Source organism: Hyperolius riggenbachi, chromosome 11 (genome assembly GCF_040937935.1).
Source record: "Hyperolius riggenbachi isolate aHypRig1 chromosome 11, aHypRig1.pri, whole genome shotgun sequence".
Classification (NCBI taxonomy): Eukaryota; Metazoa; Chordata; class Amphibia; order Anura; family Hyperoliidae; genus Hyperolius; species Hyperolius riggenbachi.
Genome location: NC_090656.1, coordinates 52,834,468 through 52,854,777, shown reverse-complemented (window position 1 = coordinate 52,854,777; position 20,310 = coordinate 52,834,468). Strand labels below are relative to the sequence as shown.

Sequence of the window (20,310 nt, the reverse complement as noted above, 5' to 3'; positions counted from 1 at the left end):
TTTTGACTGGAAATAACATGGGTGTCTCCCAAATGATAAGACGATGTACAATAGGCATTATTGTGGGAAAAAAACATTTCTCAGCTTTTATTTACATTCAAGCAAAAAGTGCCCAGTCCAAAATGATTCATACCTTTCTCAATAATCAATAGAAAATCCTAGATTGGCTATTACAGCAAACGCTTCCTATACTTGCAGACCAGCTTTTTGCATGTCTCCACTGGTATTTTTGCCCATTCATCTTTAGCAATAAGCTCCAAATCTTTTAGGTTGGAGGATTTTCTTGCCATCATCCTGATCTTTAGTACCCCCAAAGCATTAGGTTCCCGCCACCATGTTTGCCAGGGGGGATGGTGTTCTTTGGGTTGAAGTCTTCTCCTTTTTTTATGCCAAATGAAGAAAACATCATTGTGACCAAACAAATCAATTTTGTTTAATCTGACCATAACACAGAAGACCAGAAGTCTTCTTCTTTGTCCAGATGAGCATTTGCAAAGGCCAAGCAAGCTTTTGTTTGCCTTATCTGGAGAAATGGCGTCCTTGGTCTGCATCCTTGGAACCCAGCAGTGTGCAATGTCCTTTGGATCGTCTGCCTTGAGACATTGCCACCAGCAGAGCCCAGATTCACCAGGATGGCCTTGGTGGTGATCCTTGGATTCTTTTTCACCTCTCTCGCTATCCTCCTGGCCAGCACAGGTGTCACTTTTGGTTTCCGACCACATCCTCTGAGATTTTCCACAGTGCTGAACGTCTTGTATTTTTTAATAATACTTTGCACTGTAGCTACTGGAACTCGAATACATTTTGAAATAGCCTTTTAGTCCTTTCCTGACTTGTGAGCAGCCACAATGCACAGCCGCAGGTCCTCACTGTTCCTGTTTCAGTGTCATTATTTCTGCAAATTGTGGTCATTCCTCACAATACCTGCTTGCTTCGTGACTGGAAGCAAGTTGCTGCGAACAGGTTTTGAGAGAGGCACGGTTTGCTGTTTGGGTGGACCTTGAACATCTTGGTTGGCACACAGGAGTCCTCGGAGAAGCTGATGTATGAGGTGACGTTATCTGCACACTCGTCCAGAGTTGGCGCTTCCAGCATGTTGCAGTCACAGCAAGCTTGAAGTTGGAGCTTGGCTTCGCTTGACCACACTTTGGTGGACTTTAGGACTGGCTTTTCTGTTTCCAGGCGCCTCCTGTAGGTGAGGATAAGATGGATGAGACAGTGGTCGGAGGAGCCAAGTGCCACCCCTGTAACTGCTTTGTATGCATCCTTCAGTGGCTTGTTGCAGTGGTCGAGGATGTACAGGCCTCTAGTGGGGCAGGCCACATACTGGTGATAGTGCGGCATCTTTGGTGGAAATTGGTCCTATTGAAACTGCCTAAGACAATGAACAGTGAATTTGGGAGGGACATCTCCCACTGCAAGATGGTATCGCTGAGGGTGAGCAGGGCAGATTTTACATCAGCATCAAATGAAACGTACACACCGACAAGGACATAGGAGGAAAACTCCCGTGGCGAGTATGATGGCCTGCAGTTCACGAGTAAGAGTTCAGCGTCCGGGTATCCCTTTCTGACAAGTACTGACGAGGTTGCCACCGTGATGAGCTGATGTAGAAGCAGATGCCACCATCTCCTTTTTTTTTTCTCAGAGAAGGCAGAATCACTGTCTACTCAAATGAGGCTAAAGCCAGGGAGGAAGAGAGCATTCTAAGGGATTTTGTTGTGTAACCATGCAGAGGATCGAGTTGTTCCTGCCCAGCTCCCTCCTGTCCCAGAGGAGGCGCATGTTCAACCAGTTTGGAGAGAGAGTGGACATATACCTTGAGAAAGGCCGTGATTGGCCAAAACATGTTGGTGGGCGGAGCTTAAGGACACCAAACTTCTCCTGAATGTGGTCCCTTGCTGATCCCCCCCCCCCCCCCCCCCTGACTAGCCACGTGGGCACTGGTAGATAACGGGACAAAGGCGGACATCGAAGAAAGGGGATACCCTTTCCTCGCATAGCTGACTGAGGCATATGCAGGTTGAGTACGCAAACAGAACTTGCAGGGTGGCTGTTTGAGTTTTGGTGGGTGGAAGAATAGGGGCTGTTCAGCCCGACCAAGCGCTCATAGCCAGCCTGCCTTTACCTATGTTGCTCTTTCACATATGCTGCAACCTCACTCTATTGCTTGATAATAGACTGCAATCCCTATGCTGACATGTGGCTGGATACATAAGCATGATTACTTTCTCTACCCAAGAGGTGGCGCTCAAGGTACACGTGTAGATGTTAGCACATATAGAAATACAGGCAAATTATAGCAGACAAAACAAATGAGTCCTTGATGTTAAATATAGTCCACAATCAGTTGTAGATATCTCCAGTTCAAAGGACGAATATAATAAGTTCCAGCAGAATCAACGTCTCAGGCATTAACCACCACCAGCACCCTTTGTGTGCCACTCACCGAATTGACTGACCACCAGGTCAGTATGAGCCTTGGGACAGTTCCCAGGTCGTCCCCCACCTTTCCGACCACATCAACAATCCACTTTAATCCCAGAAGGTTTCTTCAATGTCAATCACCTCAAAGAAAACTCCACATAGTGTGATACCGTATAAAAAATGTATTTATTTAAAACATATTGCACTCACATGCTCCAAAAGGATAAAATCGCCTAGAGTTTTTAAAACGGGCTCTCCCCCGTATGGATGGCCAGGGCTGGCAGGCTACAGATCCGCCGGGCTCTCTCCCATCACCGCCGCGCACTCGGTGTGTGGTGGATTCCCTTCCGCGTACCGCCTCGCCGCCTCCACGCCAGTCCGTGTAGCCTCAGTCCCGCTTCCGCATCAGGCTCCGCCCTATCGATTTCGTCACACAGTGACTCATCAGGGGCATGGAGCCTGATGCGTACTGCGGGGATACTTATGGGACAATGCACATCTCGCGCATGCTCCCTCCAAACTTCCCAAAAGCCTGCAAACCCGCCATCTAGTGTTCGATTTACATATTGCACCAAGTTTAAATGCCAATGCAAGCCACATCTACTAAGGCTATCCTATTAATACGATCATTAAGATTAAAAATCCTAAAAAAATAAAAAACATTATACGGTACCCTCTTAGAGGTGGGAGGTCCCTCAATTAATGCATACTACAATACATCTGTGTGCTAAAAATAATTATCTCCATACAACTTTCTTTGGGGTTGCATGTGGTGTGTGGTAAACCACTCCTGCCATCCGCCAGGTTGTATGTGGTGCTATACATCTCCCCTCTACCCCCACCCCCATCTACCCTCCATCCATAACCTGTAGGCTTTCCCGGCCAGGATGTCAGGATAGGACACCCACACATCCATGCACACCCCATTCACCATGTTGTCCCCAAAAAAAACATTGTTTCAAACCAACTCCAGCACATTCTTATGGTCACCATGAACATCAATATACCCTCCAGGACAGAGATGCATGAATACACCTACACCCCTTTTGCACCATGAACATTATTGAACCCTCCAGGACAGGAGTGCATGAAGACACATGCACCCCTAATACCACCATGACCCGACCGACTTTGGCCATACCAGGTCCGGAGTGCATGCACACACATCACACTCCTAATCACCTAGAAAACAGACCAAGTCGATGTCTATATTGAGGCCATCAGGTCTAAGTGTACCCATCCTGTGGATCCACCTAGTTTCTTCCTGCGATACCCTTTTAAGTTTGTTACACCCCCTCCAGTTAGGTATGATTTTCTGAAGTCCACAGAAGGATAATTCTTTGGGGTTGCAGTCATGATGACTGCCAAAATGGGCTGATACCCCATGATTGGGATATCCTTTCTTAATGTTGCGGACATGCTCCCCCATTCTCTCCTTGAGGGTTCGGGTGGTCCTACCTATACACTGCCATCCACATCTGCACCAGGCAAGGTATACGACAAATCGGTCATTACAGGTGATGAATTCCTGAATCTTGAAGCTCCTCCCATTACTGAATGATACCACCCTATTGGTTTTTACCCCATTTGCCTCCCTGCAGGCCTTACATGCCCTGCATGGAAAAAACCCCGCTGTTTGCCACCCCTGCATGCGTGGCGTCTTTTTTGGCTCCACACAGCTCGGTGCAAGTATTTGTTTTAAATTTTGGGCCTTTCTGTAGATGAATTTTGGTCTATTTGGGATGATGCTCCTAAGGGTGAGATCTGTCTCCAAAATCCCCCAATGATGTTGTATTATATTTTGAAGTTGTCTATACTGGGTATTAAACCCTGTGATAAAGGCCAGATCAAATTCACCCCCATTCTTTTCCCCCTCCTTCTCTCCTAGCAAGGTCTGTCTGTCCATGGCTCCAATCCTTTCTATTTCACTCTCTAGTGCATCTTTCATATACCCCTTCTCCATAAATCTGTTTTTCAAAATCTCCGCCTGCATAAAATAGTCCTGTGTACTTGAGCAATTTCGCTTCATCCTTAAAAATTGTCCCTTTGGGATTGCCTTAATCCAAGCTGGATGGTGGCAGCTATTTGTGGATATATAACCGTTTCTGTCAGTTTCTTTGAAGAAACTTTTGGTGCCCATGATGTTCCCATCCCGCATTATCTCTAAGTCCAGGAATTGTATCGAGTCCCTACCAGATTGCATAGTAAGGGAAATACCCAGGTTGTTATTGTTAAGTTGACCAAGGAAAAGTTCCAAATTCGCCTCTCCACCCCCCCATATGAAGAACAGGTCATCAATAAATCTCCGCCATATTCTGACCGGCCCCCCATTCTCCAGCACAGATTGTTCCCATTTCCCCATAAATAGATTGGCCAGACTTGGGGCATAGCTCGCCCCCATGGCGCATCCTTTTATCTGACTGTAAAAGACGCCATCATGCCAAAAATAATTGCGTTCTAAAGCGAATTTAAGTAACCTCAAAATATATATTCTCTGGTCATCTTTAATTTTCCCTTGTCTTTTGAAAAAATAGTCCACCGCCTCCAGTCCAAGTTCATGCTTAATATTAGTATATAATGCAGCGACATCCATTGTCACCATAATTTCCTCCTCATTCAGTTCTTGAAGCATGTGCTTCGTGTCCCTCAGTATATTGGGCAGGTCCTCCACCAAGGGTTTCAAAAACTCATCCAGATATTGTCCCAACCTGTGTGTGACCGATCCTATCCCACTAATTATGGGACGTCCGGGGGGTTCAGTTTTATTTTTGTGCATTTTTGGAACCTGATAGATAATAGGTATCCTCTGTACGTCAGGTACAATGTATTTAAATTCCTCGTCAGTAATGAGCCCCCTATCCATCCCCTCCCTGAGTATTTCCTTCAACTCTCCCATATACTTACCCGTAGGGTCTCCCTTCATGCGGTTATATGCCTCTTTATCTCCCACCAACCTATCCAGTTCAGTTTTGTATTGGGTTTTGTTTAGAACCACCACCCCTCCCCCCTTATCAGCTGGTCTCACAACCAGTCCTTTATCCTCCAGCATTTCCTTTGCTATTTCCCTAATCTGTCCATTTGTTTGCTCAGGTATCTTATTCATGTCCTTGATAACCATGTTTTTGAATACTTCAATGGCGTTATAATTTGTATCCTGTGGGTTAAATGTGGATCTAGTTCGCAAGTTGGTATGTACATAACCATCAGAGATATTAGTGGGGTTTCGTTGAGGGCGTCCTGCAAAGTATTTTTTCAAATGCAATTTACGTGCAAATTTATTTATATCAATATACGTTGTAAATTTGTCCATACCTTGCCTGGGTGCATACTTCAATCCCTTATTCAAAATTTGTAACTCTTTAGTGCTCAAGTCTGTGCCACTAATGTTAAACACCCCCTCCCCTATTATTGTCTCATCCGTTTTGCCCCTCTTACCCCCCCTTGTGCCTCGTCTTGCTCTCTTTTTCCATAGTGACCTTGATGTGTGTTGTACCCTCCCCCCTCTGGTCTCCATTCCCTCTCCCCGTATCTCGGGGCCATCTCTAAAAAAGGCTCCATTTGTTGTTGTTGCCTTATGGGGTCATATCGGTTATAGACAGGTACATTGTACTGATTATTAGACATGTTTCTATACCCTGTCCCCTATCCGGTGCTCTGTACGGGCTTCTGTGTATCCCCCTACTTCCTACCCATCCCCTATTCCCACCCCACCCTCCCCTGCCCTCCTCCCCGTAGTGACCATATCCCACCCCCTGTTCTACATTAGGTCCATGTGTGGTTTTAGGTCCTGGTCTATGTTCACCTTGCTGCTCCTCTGTGTATACCCTTTGTTTCTGTTGTGTGATCTGCTCTGCCTTAGCCAATAACTCTGCGGCTTTTGCCTCTTCTTTTTTCTTAATTTGCCATCTATATGTTTCTTTCTTCCGTGTGGCATCAGCATCCCTTTGAAACTTTTTTTGTTTACATAAGCATGATTAACCCGCTAACTGCTGCTAACTGTCGCTTGCTTGCAAGATCTATCTACTGGCAATTGTATTACACTTTTTGGACCACCCGTTTTTTTTTGTTTTGTCTTGTTTTTTGTCCTTTTGCCAAGGAACTGTGTTTCATCTTAACATATGATTGCAGTGACTGGAAGTCACTGGCTATATGCAATTGGCCAAATATCAGTTTATTAAGTGTCTCTGATGCATGGTGCAGCTGCAATATTTACTCACAAAGTGGGACTACTGCGCCTGCGTAGTACGCTACGGTCCACGTGGCGGTGATTGACAGTGCTGCTCGTGCAGACGCAGTACATCGCTGGGGACCGGAAGGCAGCTGCGGCGAACAGCTGACTGCAGAGCTGCGGTGAGGGACATGTGGGGAGCTTGGGGCTAGACGATCCCCGGGTAAGTAGCACTTATTTTCTTTAAAAACGGCTGATAACTCCTTTAAAGAGACACTGAAGTCTCCTAAAAATCATGTTTTAAATTTAAAAAATGTGTTTAACATCTTTGCCCTACCTAAACCGCCACATCCCCATCGCTGTAATCTCACTAAATCCCCCCCCAACTCCCCCGCAAAATCCACAACTTTTTTGGTCGTGGATTTTGCTGCTTTTGGAGGCAGGGCTATGAGCCGCAGCTCTGCCTCCATTCGCGTCTATCAGCAGCGGATCTCCGCCTCTCCCCCGCCCCTCTCAGTGAAGGAAGACTGAGAGGGGCGGGGGAGAGGCGGCGATCCGGGCTGACAGACGCACTGAGAGGCAGAGCTGCGGCTAATAGCTCTGCCTCTCACAGAAGCGCTGCCCGGATTGCCCCCCGGGGAGTTTGGGTGGATTTAGTTAGTGTACAGCGGCGGGGATGCGGCGGTTTAGGTTGGGCTAACATGTTAAACAAATTTTTTTTAATTAAAAACATGATTTTTTTTATGAGACTTCAGAATCTCTTTAAAGGATACCCGAAGTGACATGTGACATGATGAGATAGACATGGGTATGTACAGTGCCTAGCACACAAATAACTATGCTGTGTTCCTTTTTTTCTTTCTCTGCCTGAAAGAGTTAAATATCAGGTATGTAAGTGGCTGACTCACTCCTGACTCAGTGAAGTGACTACAGTGTGTCCCTTACTGATAAGAAATTACAACTATAAAACACTTTCCTAGGAGAAAAGAGCTTCTGGCAGCAGGAAAGCGATAAAAAGGGGCTAATAGTTCATAGGTTTTAGCTCTGGCATACTTTCATAAATGTGTCTTTGAGCAAAAACAATATAACAGTTAAAACTTAAAAAGTAGATTTACATAAAATAAAACTGTGGAATATCCTAAAAAGTCATTTTTAGGAGAAGGAAGATAGATACAATTGTTTATTTAATTCGTTTATTTTCACCTAGGGTGTCCTTTAAAAGGAAATAAATTGTCAGCCTCCATATTCCTCCTGTTACAGTTGTCCTTTAAAGAGACTCAGAAGTCTTTAAAAACCTCATTAACATTATTGCCCCTCTTAAAACGCAGCAGAACTGCAGCTAAAAACACCCTCAATCACCCCTAACTCACCCCTTACTCGGCCGGCAAAATCCACGACTTTCTTGGTCGTGGATTTTGCTGCCGCCTCTATGCGCGTCAATCAGCGCGTATCTCCGCCTCTCCCCGCCCCTCTCAGTGAAGGAAGACTGAGAGGTGCGGGGGAGAGGTGGTGATCCGCTGTGATTGACGCACATAAAGGCAGAGCTGCGCTGCCTCTATGCGGAAGGAGCCCGTGATGTACCCCCGAGAGTTTGGGGTGATTGAGGGGGTTTTCAGCCGCGGTTCTGTGGCGGTTTAAGAGGGGCAATAATGTTGATGAGGTTTTTAAAGTACACATAGCAACAACACTGAATTGAAAAAAGACTTGTGTTTCCCTGTGGAAGGGGTGTGGCTTGGAGGAGCAGGGTGGTGTTAGCATAGCAGTGCACCAAGTCCAGTCAGAGAGGTGGTCACATGACCAACAAAGCCCATTAAAAGGGAGTTTTGAATATTGGCCCTTAGACGTCCGGAAGGGAGGTTGTTGAAATAATCTTGGAATTTGGGGTGCTTTAGTCGCAAACTATTGGAAAAGAGGAATCCGTATTGGACTGAACCATCTGTTTGCACCGGAGAAGATTGCAATTATATTGCACCCAACTATAGCAGTCTAGACTAAGGAAACTGAAATCCTCAATTATTTTGGGGTCTTATTTTGCAATTTACCTTTTTACTTTTTATATTCTCATTTAATTTTTTTATTTTTGGACGCAACCTTGTCCCTTTTTTCTGTATGCATATTTTTGTGTGCATGCAATTTGTAAGCTGGTTGTGATGACGCTGCAGCGCCTTACAGATGTTGTGTACTCAGCACCAGGGAAAGTATGTTTTTATGCTATTTTAATAAATGTTCATTTGTTTAAAAGCAAAGATTTGTATTGAATTATTACTATAAGAGCTGGTTCAGATGGACGCTTGCGGAGCGTTTACCGCAAGCGTTCGGAACGTCGCGGTAAACTCTCCCATTCAAGTGAATGGGAGTGTTTACACCGAGCTTTTGCGCGCGTTTACACGATCGCGGCCTTTGGGTCCTGATTTTCGCTAGCTTTCGAGCTGCCCCTGGAAGCAACATTTAGCTTCCAGGGGGTGGCCAACCGCAACGGCTAATGTCCCCCTAGGAAAAAACGCGACCGCATCGGAACGCGACGCGAAGGCTACTGAAAGCCTGACTGCGCAGCCGCCGCAACGCCCCCAAATGCGACGCCGCGCAGACGTCCGTCTGAAACAGCCCTAACTATTAAGGTTGAAGCGCAAATTATTTTTATATATGAACCACTAGCTTTCTTTTAGGCTGGGTTCACATATGACATAGCGTGAAAGGCTGCGTTTTATGTCATGTTTTATGTTAATGTTGTGAGCGTTTTTACGGCGTTTTTGATGCGTTTGCGATTCACATATGCATTTTCCATGCGTTTTTATATTTCCATATATGCAAATCACTTGGAAGACAACCAGAAGCGGAACTACAGCAAAAAAATAAATAAAAATATTTGGGGGGAAATAACCCATGGAAAACGCATGAAAATGCTATGCATCTGCGTCACCATAGACTTTCATTATGTGTGTTTTGGCAGCTTTCCTGCATAATATGCAACAATACCAGCATTTTTAAAAACACAGGTTTGAAAACTCATATACCGTATATACTCGCATATAAGCCGGCCCGCATATAAGCCGACCCCCCAACTTTTCCCTGAAAAAACAGGGAAAAATGATTGACCCCCATATAAGCCGGGGGTAGGAAATGCTGGCCGCCTTATTCCCCGAGTGTGTCCCAGTATAGCTAGTATAGTGCCCAGTATAGCTAGTATAGTGCTCAGTATAGCCAGTATAGTGCCCAGTATCGCTAGTATAGTGCCCAGTATCGCTAGTATAGTGCTCAGTATAGCTAGTAAAGTGCCCCAGTTTAGCTAGTATAGTGCTCAGTATAGCCAGTATAGTGCCCAGTATCGCTAGTATAGTGCCCAGTATCGCTAGTATAGTGCCCAGTATTGCTAGTATAGTGCTCAGTATAGCTAGTATAATGCTCAGTATAGCTAGTATAGTGCCCCAGTTTAACTAGTATAGTGCTCAGTATAGCTAGTATAGTGCTCAGTATAGCTAGTATAGTGCTCAGTATAGCTAGTATAGTGCCCCAGTTTAGTTAGTATAGTGCTCAGTATAGCTAGTATAGTGCTCAGTATAGCTAGTATAGTGCCCCAGTTTAGCTAGTATAGTGCCCCAGTTTAGCTAGTATAGTGCCCCAGTTTAGCTAGTATAGTGCCCCAGTTTAGCTAGTATAGTGCTCAGTATAGCTAGTATAGTGCTCAGTATAGCTAGTATAGTGCTCAGTATAGCTAGTAAAGTGCCCTAGTTTAGCTAGCATAGTACTCAGTATAGCCAGTATAGTGCTCAGTATAGCGATCCCCCCGCCCCCTCCGCGGCCGCCGCTGCTATTACCTGTTCAGCCGGCGGCCGCTTCCTCTACTCCGGGTGCCCCTCTCGCTCTGCTCTCCATGTCTCCATCACGCGTAGTGTATCCCAGCAGCGCGCCCGGCGCTGCTGCTGTGACGAGGCAGAAGAGAGCGGTTCCCCTGGTAACGGCGTCATCGCCGTTACCAGGGGAACCGCTCTCTTCTGCCTCGTCACAGCAGCAGCGCCGGGCGCGCTGCTGGGATACACTACGCGTGATGGAGACATGGAGAGCAGAGCGAGAGGGGCACCCGGAGTAGAGGAAGCGGCCGCCGGCTGAACAGGTAATAGCAGCGGCGGCCTCGGAGGGAGGGAGCGGGCGGGGGGCGCTGCGGATCACCACCACCCAAGACCACCCAAGACTCGCATACAAGCCGACCCCCCAACTTTTGGCCCCCTTTTTGGGGGTGAAAAAGTCGGCTTGTATGCGAGTATATACGGTACGTTTTTTTTATATGCATTTTTTCCTGCGACCTATAGACTTCCATTTGCGGCAAAAAAGCAGCATTTTACGCAACGCTAGCATTTCTGCTATGTGTGCACTCAGCCCAGCCTTGATGTTCCCAGGCACAGTACAGTTGTTTTGTTTTTCTTCTGCAGATAAGCGAAAAAATGATAAAAAATGTTGATGTTTTTGTTTACTACAGGTGAGGCCAGTGACTACTTCAGAGAAATCGGTGGCTTCGTGTTCGTCACCAGTCTAGCAAAATCCAGCTGCCATTTGAAATTAAAAGAAGTCTCTTTATACACTCTGGGAGTCCTTGCAGACAGTAATGGTAATGATGTCATGGTGTCACCTGACCATAAAGTGTTGGTCTATTTCCGGAAACTTATGTACATGCCTTCTTTATGATTGCAGTCTTCTGCCAGCAGACCTTGTGCACACTGGAGCTTTTTGAAGAGGCCAGTGCTGTGTTTTCTGATGACCAATCATTGGACAGTCTGAAAAAGATGGCAGCTGTTCTCGTTTTGATGCTAGCATCTAATAATCGTAAGAGCGTTTCCTTGTTTTATATAAGGGCTAGTTTTCACTAGGGAGGGAATAACTAAATCCAAGACACAAACTGGAGAGTAATATGGTATAAGTGCTGAGGGTTTCATTGGTTTTGAATATTTATCTACTTTATTTCCAGAGAAGGGCCAAACTTTTGCTAGAGAATCGGGATGCATTGAAAAACTCCTTGTTTTATTCAGGTATGTTATATCAATTAAAAAAAAAAAAAAAAACTTCAACAAAAGTCAGCTCTTTATGTAATGTTCACAAAACAAACCCCCAGTAACATTTTCTGCTAATTATGAAATGTTTCCATTTGTAATGTTCTTATGACTCTAACGTGCAAATATCTGCATGTTTCCTCTTCAGCATCAAGCGCTACCTACACACTACAGATTTTGTTGCAGGAAACAGTCGTTTGTGACCCTTTAGGTGACAGTGTATTGCTCCCCAATGTCAGCAGCCTCTGTTCCGAACTTAGGTTAGATCAGGGGTAGGGAACCTATGGCTCGGGAGCCAGATGTTGCTCTTTTGATGGCTACATCTCGCTCAGACAAATGAATAGGGGTTGATTCAGTAAGCTACACCGCTCATGCAGCTCAGCTTAGTGTGGCAGTGCAAGTAAAATTTTCGAAGTAGGAACACTACTGCTGTAGCATGTACTACTAACTTACTCGAGCTCCCTCCAAAACTAACAGCTGCTCCAATTGTCCCACTCTGGACCCTGTTAGGTCCAGTGACTTTGTAGGACGAGATCACTTAGCAGTATTAGTAGCTATGAGTAATATTGAAGCTGCTAGGAACCGGGTGGCAGATAGGATGGCAACACGCAGAGGTCATCAAGACCTCTCACCTTCTCATCAGGCCAAGACTTGTTGTGAAACAGACTTTTCACTCAAATCCGTTGTGCACAAAATATAGTTTTAAAAACGTTTTATGATTTTTAGGCAGCCAAGCTGCCTTTACTGACCTCAGCAGCAGGGCTCTTTAGGTGCTGGGATTGTTTTATGTTTAAGTAGTGAAGTATGCAGATACAGGTTTTTTTTTAAATCTTATTTATTTCAGCTCAAGCCTGACACACAACACATTGCCTGATGGAAGCCCCAGTCCTCAGTACCAGCTGTGGCTGTGTGTTTGCAGAGCCCTGTGTGTCTGCGTTAATAACCCCCAGAATGGTAAGTGCTATCTGCCATCTTACTATGCGTCTGATCTGACAGGTTAATGAGCCGGGATTATTCACCCATGAAGGGCAAGGACAGCACCGTGCACATTTCCATTTATGCATGCTTAAAGGATGACTGATTAATTATATGCTTCCCTTTCAGAGGAAAACCAGGAATTGTGCTGCTCAGCATTTCCACAGGTAGACAAATGGCTGCAGCATTCCATCCATCCTGACATTGTCAGACCTATCTGCTCTCTGATTGGTCTCTCTGTTGCCAGTAACCGTAAGTAGAATGTAGTCTCATCCTGATATATATGCCTGGACATACCCTTTTCAAACCATTAAAACCCATTTAAACCGAAGAGTAAACAAGACAAGTACCATTAGCAATTGGACTGATAAGGAAGATGGGGAAGAGTTTCAACAGTCCATGGCAGAGGGGGTTAACTTACCTATGTCGCTGCCTCTCCCCGCTTTGCTGTACGCTTCTCTCCATCTTCCCGACACTTCCTCCTTCACAGCTGAACTTCCTGTTGTGAAGGCAGTAGTGTAGGAAGATGGCGTGCAGCACATGGACTGGCATGCAGCACATCGTGAGAGGCAGGTAAGTTGACCCTTTCTACCACACATCGTGCCCCCATACACACCAGGATCCCCCCAGGCACACTGGGACCGTTTTGCATTTATCCCTAACTGTTAAGTGAATACGTTCTTTGTTAACAAACAGCAGTCTTGATAGCTGGCGAAAGACAAGGTCAAAGAAATCCTCTCGTCCCTTCCCTCTTTCAGTTTTATCTGTGCACTACATCCCCCATTACACCTCCTGCAGTACTCATATGAATGGCTTTGAAAAAAACCTCCTGTAAGCCTGGGGGGAGGAAATCATGGATATACGTAGTAAGCAGCATGGAACACATTTTGAAAATGGACACACAGGCCACATGGTCGGCATATTCAGTTGTGAAAAAATTCATTTTGCTATCATTTATTGCTGCAAATGTGAGCTATGTGGAGGCGAGGGAGCAGATGAGTATTATTGCGTATTCATACAGCGCCGATATCCAAGACATTGAAAGATTGCACCTGGCCCCATTCACGGCAATACAAATCTCATAATTAATGGTGCCAAATGTGTAATATGGGTGCTCGGGTAAACTAAGCGTTTACAGTGGTTCTAATTAGTGGCTTTATACCAGCTTGTTGCTGCTTCCATTAATTGCTGCTTTAAGGCTGCTGTAAGTAGTGGCTTTTACAGGCTTTAAAGGTATACTGTAGGGGGGGTCGGGGAAAATGAGTTGAAGTTACCCGGGGCTTCTAATGGTCCCCTGCAGACATCCTGTGCCCGCGCAGCCACTCGCCGATGCTCCGGTCCCGCCTCCGGTTCACTTCTGGAGTTTCAGACTTTAAAGTCTGAAAACCACTGTGCCTGCGTTGCCGTGTCCTCACTCCCGCTGATGTCACCAGGAGTGTATAGCACAGGCCCAATATGGTCTGTGACTGCGCAGTACGCTCCTGGTGACATCAGGGGAAGGGAGGACACGGCAACGCAGCCGCAGTGGTTTTCAGACTTTAAAGTCTGAAATTCCAGAAGTGAACCGGAGGCGGGGCCGGAGCATCGGTGAGTGGCTGCGCGGGCACAGGATGTCTGTGGGGGACCATTAGAAGCCCCGGGTAACTTCAACTCATTTTCCCCCGACCCCCCCTACAGTATCCCTTTAAGTAAATCACTGCCTTATAAGGGCTGTGATTTTACAGCCATTTCGGTAAATTGCGGCTTTGTAGCCAAGGAAGGTTAGTGTTAGGAATATGTATGGGGAAATAGTTAATACTTTGAACAGAGGTGCCAGTATAGAATAAACAATTGTTAACACTTTTTAACTGCCTAATGACTTCTCAACGCCGATTGGCGTGCAGAGATTGCAGGGGATCGCGTGTGCATCCCCGCTTGCTCCGCTCCGTCATCAGCCTCCCAACGGCGATTGCCATTAGGGACTGTTAGATGGCGAAACTGCCATCTAATAACACTGTTCTGCACTGCGATCTAAGGCAGTGCTGTACTGGTAAATTTGGAAGGTTGGAGGCGCCCAATCGGAATCAAAACTAGATCTTCAATTCGCGGAAGATCAGGAATATAGGGAGGTGTTTTTTTTGAGAAAATTTAAAATCAAAATTTCTTAATAAAATGTAATAAAATATATGCAATAAAATATAATTTCATTTATTGAATGCGAACAGCACTATGACAACGCGTTTCTCGGCGTAAGCCGCTTCCTCAGGTCAAGTGAGTGCCTTGATGAAAAATAAAAACATAGAGTGGCGCTCAGAACTTCTGTAGCCATAAGCAATACATAAAAACACAGCGATTTACAAATTAAAACAACTGTATGGATACAGAAAAAAGACATTTACAGACAATAATCATCTATGCTATGCATGTACTAGTCCACTAAAAGACATTTCCAAACAATAATATTCAATGTTATGCATGTGTTAATCCACTCTTAGGTCTCAGATAGTGGAAAAATATGACAGATTATCATAAGAAAGGCTGGCATTTATCTAGAATACAGGTGGTAATGGACATGACATAAAACAGTGAAGGTATTTCTATAGTGCCGAGACAGGGAGTGTGGCAGCGTATCTCTAAACATAAAAGTTCCCCAGAAGAAAGGAGTTCTTTAAAAATTATTAATGATGGTGACCGAACTTATTTAATGTACACGCACATATATATATACACTTACACACACACATATTATATACATATATATATACGTGCTCAACTGTGAGTGGTGGGCCCTGATGCAGCAGGTCTTAGGAAGAAGACACATATTTATATACATGTGCGTTCCTCTGTGGGTGGTAGACCCTGAAGCAGCAGGTTGGGGGGAGATTAAGGGGAAATAGGGATATGGGTGGGGAGTGGGAAACTAGTAATAGGGGGAGCTGATATGGAGAGGGGGGAGGAACGGGAAGCGACGGGGGAGGGAGGGTTTTGGGGGAAAGAGTGGAGGGGTGGATGGAGACCGAGCCCTGTCGGGTGTGTGGTAGTAGAAACCGAGCCCTGTCGGGTGTGTGGTAGTAGCTGTCTTACCGGCTATGTGGCTGTCCCAAAGTCCGGATGCGCCTGTGGTTGCCAGTGTGCGCCACCCGGTCTGGTATTTGAATGTTCAGGCCAGGAGAGGGTAGTGCAGTGCGTGATGACGCACGATGTTGGCCATGGAAAGGGCCAATGGGTGGGTAGCGGCGCGACGACGAGTGGTATGGGCGGAAGTGCGTCACCGGCCATGATGGATGTGGGCAGTGACGCATGGGCGACCTAAGGGGGACGGGCAGAGATGGAGTGGCGCGGGGATGGGTAATATGGGCGGAAGTTACTTCGCGGCCATATTGGAGAGGGGCATTTGGACGTGATATTCTTATAGGGGGCCGGCGGGGGTGGAGCCGAGGGCGGTGGACATGGGGTGAATTCGGGGGGCCCCAATGAAAAGTGACCACCCGTGTTAGGAGTATTAAAAGACTATATATATATATATATATATATATATATATATATATATATATATATATATATATATATATACACATAGACAATATTGGAAGTAAAACATATGAGCAAGATGTGGAAGTGGTGGCTAATTTAGTGAGGGGCAGCGGGAGGGGATAGTTGGATGGGGTACGTCGATCTCAGAGGGAGGGGAGGGCACAGGTGGGCCTCCATATGGGGGAGGGTGTCCCACAGGGATGGTACTGACCGCCCTAGGATGGAAGGGGTGGGCAGGCGTGAAGGGGGCGTGAAAAGGTGGGCAACACGCAGTGGCCCCTTGAAGAATGGACCCAGCACTAGAGGCCGTCTAGACGGGAGGCTAAAAAGATTCCTGTGGTCCTTAGGAGAAGTCAGCCCATGGGCACCACTTTTTGGGCCTACATGAGAGGGACTGGGGGCTAGTGGAGAGGAGGAGTGTGGTGCCAAGAGCCATAGGGGTGTTGCACAGTGTATAGGGACCTCCTCAAGGGGAAAGTATCTCCTTTCTTTTTCTTTATAAGCAGGTTAAAACAATCCATACATATGTATTTGTACTCGCATTTGTGGCTAATAATATACATCATATACCCACAGAGATAATCAGAAGTCTTACAGTACAGTGATATATGACCTACTTCTTCAATTTACACCCTGGTTTCAATATACGTCCTGTTCTGACTATGTTACCTGATACTTTAATATCTACAGTGGTGGGGCCAGTGTGATTATCTTCATAAAGAAATTGCCCCTGGCTCTATGGGGGCAGTAGGTATGGTGATACTATGTTATAACTTGTCAAGAACCTAAGTACCGTGGGCGCTCTATTAAAGGAGGTGAGCCGGTTCTCCGGCTCTATGTACTGAGTGGAATTAGAAGTATACCAGGAATGATCGATTAATATATAGCAGGTAGTAATTACGATTCATGATTGAAAGGAGTACTACGGATGTTTGAATAGTATATAGCAGGTATCGATTATGTTTCTTGATTAATAGGATTTTGGCCATAGCCATTAGAGGTTATGTTCTAGGCAGATGTTTAAGCCCTCTGGTTGGAGGGTCCTCAATTTGAAGACCCAATACATCTCCCTGGCTCTAAGTAAGCCGTACGGGTCTACGGCCTCTTCTGAGATCTGTTCTATGGGACATAGTCGCGCTTCGGTGGGATCCTGCCTATGGAACTCCTTGAAGTGTCGGGATAGGCCATGTTTGTTAAAGCCTTTTGTTATGTTACGTCGGTGTTGTCCCCACCTGCTACTTAGGGTTTGTGTGGTTCTTCCTATGTATTGTAGATTACAGGGGCACGTGACCATATAGATTATGTTCCGGGAAATACAACTTATTGTGTTTTTAATCGGGAAGATTTCTCCTGTATTTGTGGATTTGAATTGGTTCAGACCAGTCACCAGTTTTTTGCAGCATAGGCATTTCTTCCTTTTACATCTCTGTAATCCATGTCCTCCTGAGTCTTGTGGATCGGTTCTAATCCTGGTTTTCTGTTTTTTTAGTTTGCTTGGTGCCAGTTGGCTCTTCAATGTCCTTGCTCTTCTGTAGATACATTTTGATTTCTTCTTAAGGTGTTCTTTCAGATAAGGATCTTTTAATAGTAGGGGCCAATATTTTTCCAGAGATTTCCGGATGGCCGTATGGTCATTGGAGAACCTGGTAATAAACGCTGTCTCTTGGATGTCCTCTGTCTGGATCGTTTCCTTCCTTTTCAGAAGGGTACCCCTTTCTGTGTTCCTTGCCCTGCGCTTAGCTTCTTTCACCAATTGTTTGGGAAAGTGTTTTTTTCTGAACTTGTTGGTCAATGTCTGTGCCTGGCTGTCGAACATAGTGAGATCGGTGCAATTTTTTCTGATGCACAAAAATTGGCCGAATGGATTGTGGGTTTTCCATGGCTTATGATGATTGCTCCTGTAGTCTATATACGAGTTGGAGTCTACGGTTTTAAAATGGTTCCTTGACTTAATGGTGTTATCTTCTATGTATAGTACTACGTCCAGATATTCTATTTGAGTATCATGAATGTTATGTGTGAAGGAGATGCCCCAGTCGTTATTATTCATATACTTGGTGAATTCTAGTATGGTGTCCATCTCTCCTTCCCATATCAGTATCAGGTCGTCTATATATCTTCTATAGTAGACAATATGTGTTTCGAATGGATCGTCAGACTCCAGATGTAGTTTTTCAAATAGACCCATAGTCAGATTAGCATAACTGGGGGCAAAGCTGGCCCCCATCGCTGTGCCTCTCTCCTGTTGGTAAATATTATCCATAAATTTGAAGTAGTTGTGTGTAAGGATAAAGTCAGTGGAGTTTATAAGGAAATACTTCTGTTTTAATGGGATAGTATCATCTTCACTTAAGAAGGACCACATGGCTCTTAGGCCAATACTATGGTGAATGTTTGAGTATAACGAGGCCACATCCAATGTCACCCATCTATAATTGCTCTTCCATGGTATATTCTGTAGTTCAGATAACAATTGTGTAGAGTCTTTCAGGTATGACGGAAGTTTTAGTACATATGGCTGCAGGTGTATGTCAATGAGTTCTGAAAGATGAGACGTCAGGGAATTGATTCCGGAGATTATCGGTCTTACGGGTGGATTTAGCAGGGACTTGTGGATCTTCGGTAAATGGTAGAAGTGACGGGTAGACGACCTCTAGTGCTGGGTCCATTCTTCAAGGGGCCACTGCGTGTTGCCCACCTTTTCACGCCCCCTTCACGCCTGCCCACCCCTTCCATCCTAGGGCGGTCAGTACCATCCCTGTGGGACACCCTCCCCCATATGGAGGCCCACCTGTGCCCTCCCCTCCCTCTGAGATCGACGTACCCCATCCAACTATCCCCTCCCGCTGCCCCTCACTAAATTAGCCACCACTTCCACATCTTGCTCATATGTTTTACTTCCAATATTGTATATATATATATATATATATATATATATATATATATATATATATATATATATATATATATATATATATAGTCTTTTAATACTCCTAACACGGGTGGTCACTTTTCATTGGGGCCCCCCGAATTCACCCCATGGCCACCGCCCTCGGCTCCACCCCCGCCGGCCCCCTATAAGAATATCACGACCAAATGCCCCTCTCCAATATGGCCGCGAAGTAACTTCCGCCCATATTACCCATCCCCGCGCCACTCCATCTCTGCCCGTCCCCCTTAGGTCGCCCATGTGTCACCGCCCACATCCATCATGGCCGCAGCGGCACTTCCGCCCATACCACTCGTCGTCGCGCCGCTACCCACCCATTGGCCCTTTCCATGGCCAACATCGTGCGTCATCACGCACTGCGCTACCCTCTCCTGGCCTGAACATTCAAATACCAGACCGGGTGGCGCACACTGGCAACCACAGGCGCATCCGGACTTTGGGACAGCCACATAGCCGGTAAGACAGCTACTACCACACACCCAACAGGGCTCGGTTTCTACTACCACACACCCGACAGGGCTCAGTCTCCATCCACCCCTCCACTCTTTCCCCCAAAACCCTCCCTCCCCCGTCGCTTCCCGTTCCTCCCCCCTCTCCATATCAGCTCCCCCTATTACTAGTTTCCCACTCCCCACCCATATCCCTATTTCCCCTTAATCTCTCCCCAACCTGCTGCTTCAGGGTCTACCACCCACAGAGGAACGCACATGTATATAAATGTTGTGTCTCCTTCCCAAGACCTGCTGCATCAGGGCCCACCACTCACAGTTGAGCACATATATATATATATATATATATATATATATATAATATGTGTGTGTGTAAGTGTATATATATGTGCGTGTACATTAAATAAGTTCGGTCACCATCATTAATAATTTTTAAAGAACTCCTTTCTTCTGGGGAACTTTTATGTTTAGAGATACGCTGCCACACTCCCTGTCTCGGCACTATAGAAATACCTTCACTGTTTTATGTCATGTCCATTACCACCTGTATTCTAGATAAATGCCAGCCTTTCTTATGATTATCTGTCATATTTTTCCACTATCTGAGACCTAAGAGTGGATTAACACATGCATAACATTGAATATTATTGTTTGGAAATGTCTTTTAGTGGACTAGTACATGCATAGCATAGATGATTATTGTCTGTAAATGTCTTTTTTCTGTATCCATACAGTTGTTTTAATTTGTAAATCGCTGTGTTTTTATGTATTGCTTATGGCTACAGA

General features: G+C 45.6%; 1 protein-coding gene across 12 annotated transcripts in view; it reads left to right on the top strand.

Annotated features, from left to right (window-relative positions):
• TERB1 (telomere repeat binding bouquet formation protein 1) overlaps positions 1–20,310 on the top strand; it is a 138,676-nt gene that overhangs the window by 16,302 nt on the left and 102,064 nt on the right. For all 12 annotated transcript variants that reach the window (XM_068259680.1, XM_068259686.1, XM_068259687.1 and 9 more), the window contains 5 exons: positions 11,070–11,198; positions 11,282–11,413; positions 11,556–11,616; positions 12,482–12,591; positions 12,742–12,864. In XM_068259680.1, the coding sequence (XP_068115781.1) occupies positions 11,070–11,198; positions 11,282–11,413; positions 11,556–11,616; positions 12,482–12,591; positions 12,742–12,864 (555 nt within the window). The remainder of the gene's footprint in view (positions 1–11,069; positions 11,199–11,281; positions 11,414–11,555; positions 11,617–12,481; positions 12,592–12,741; positions 12,865–20,310) is intronic.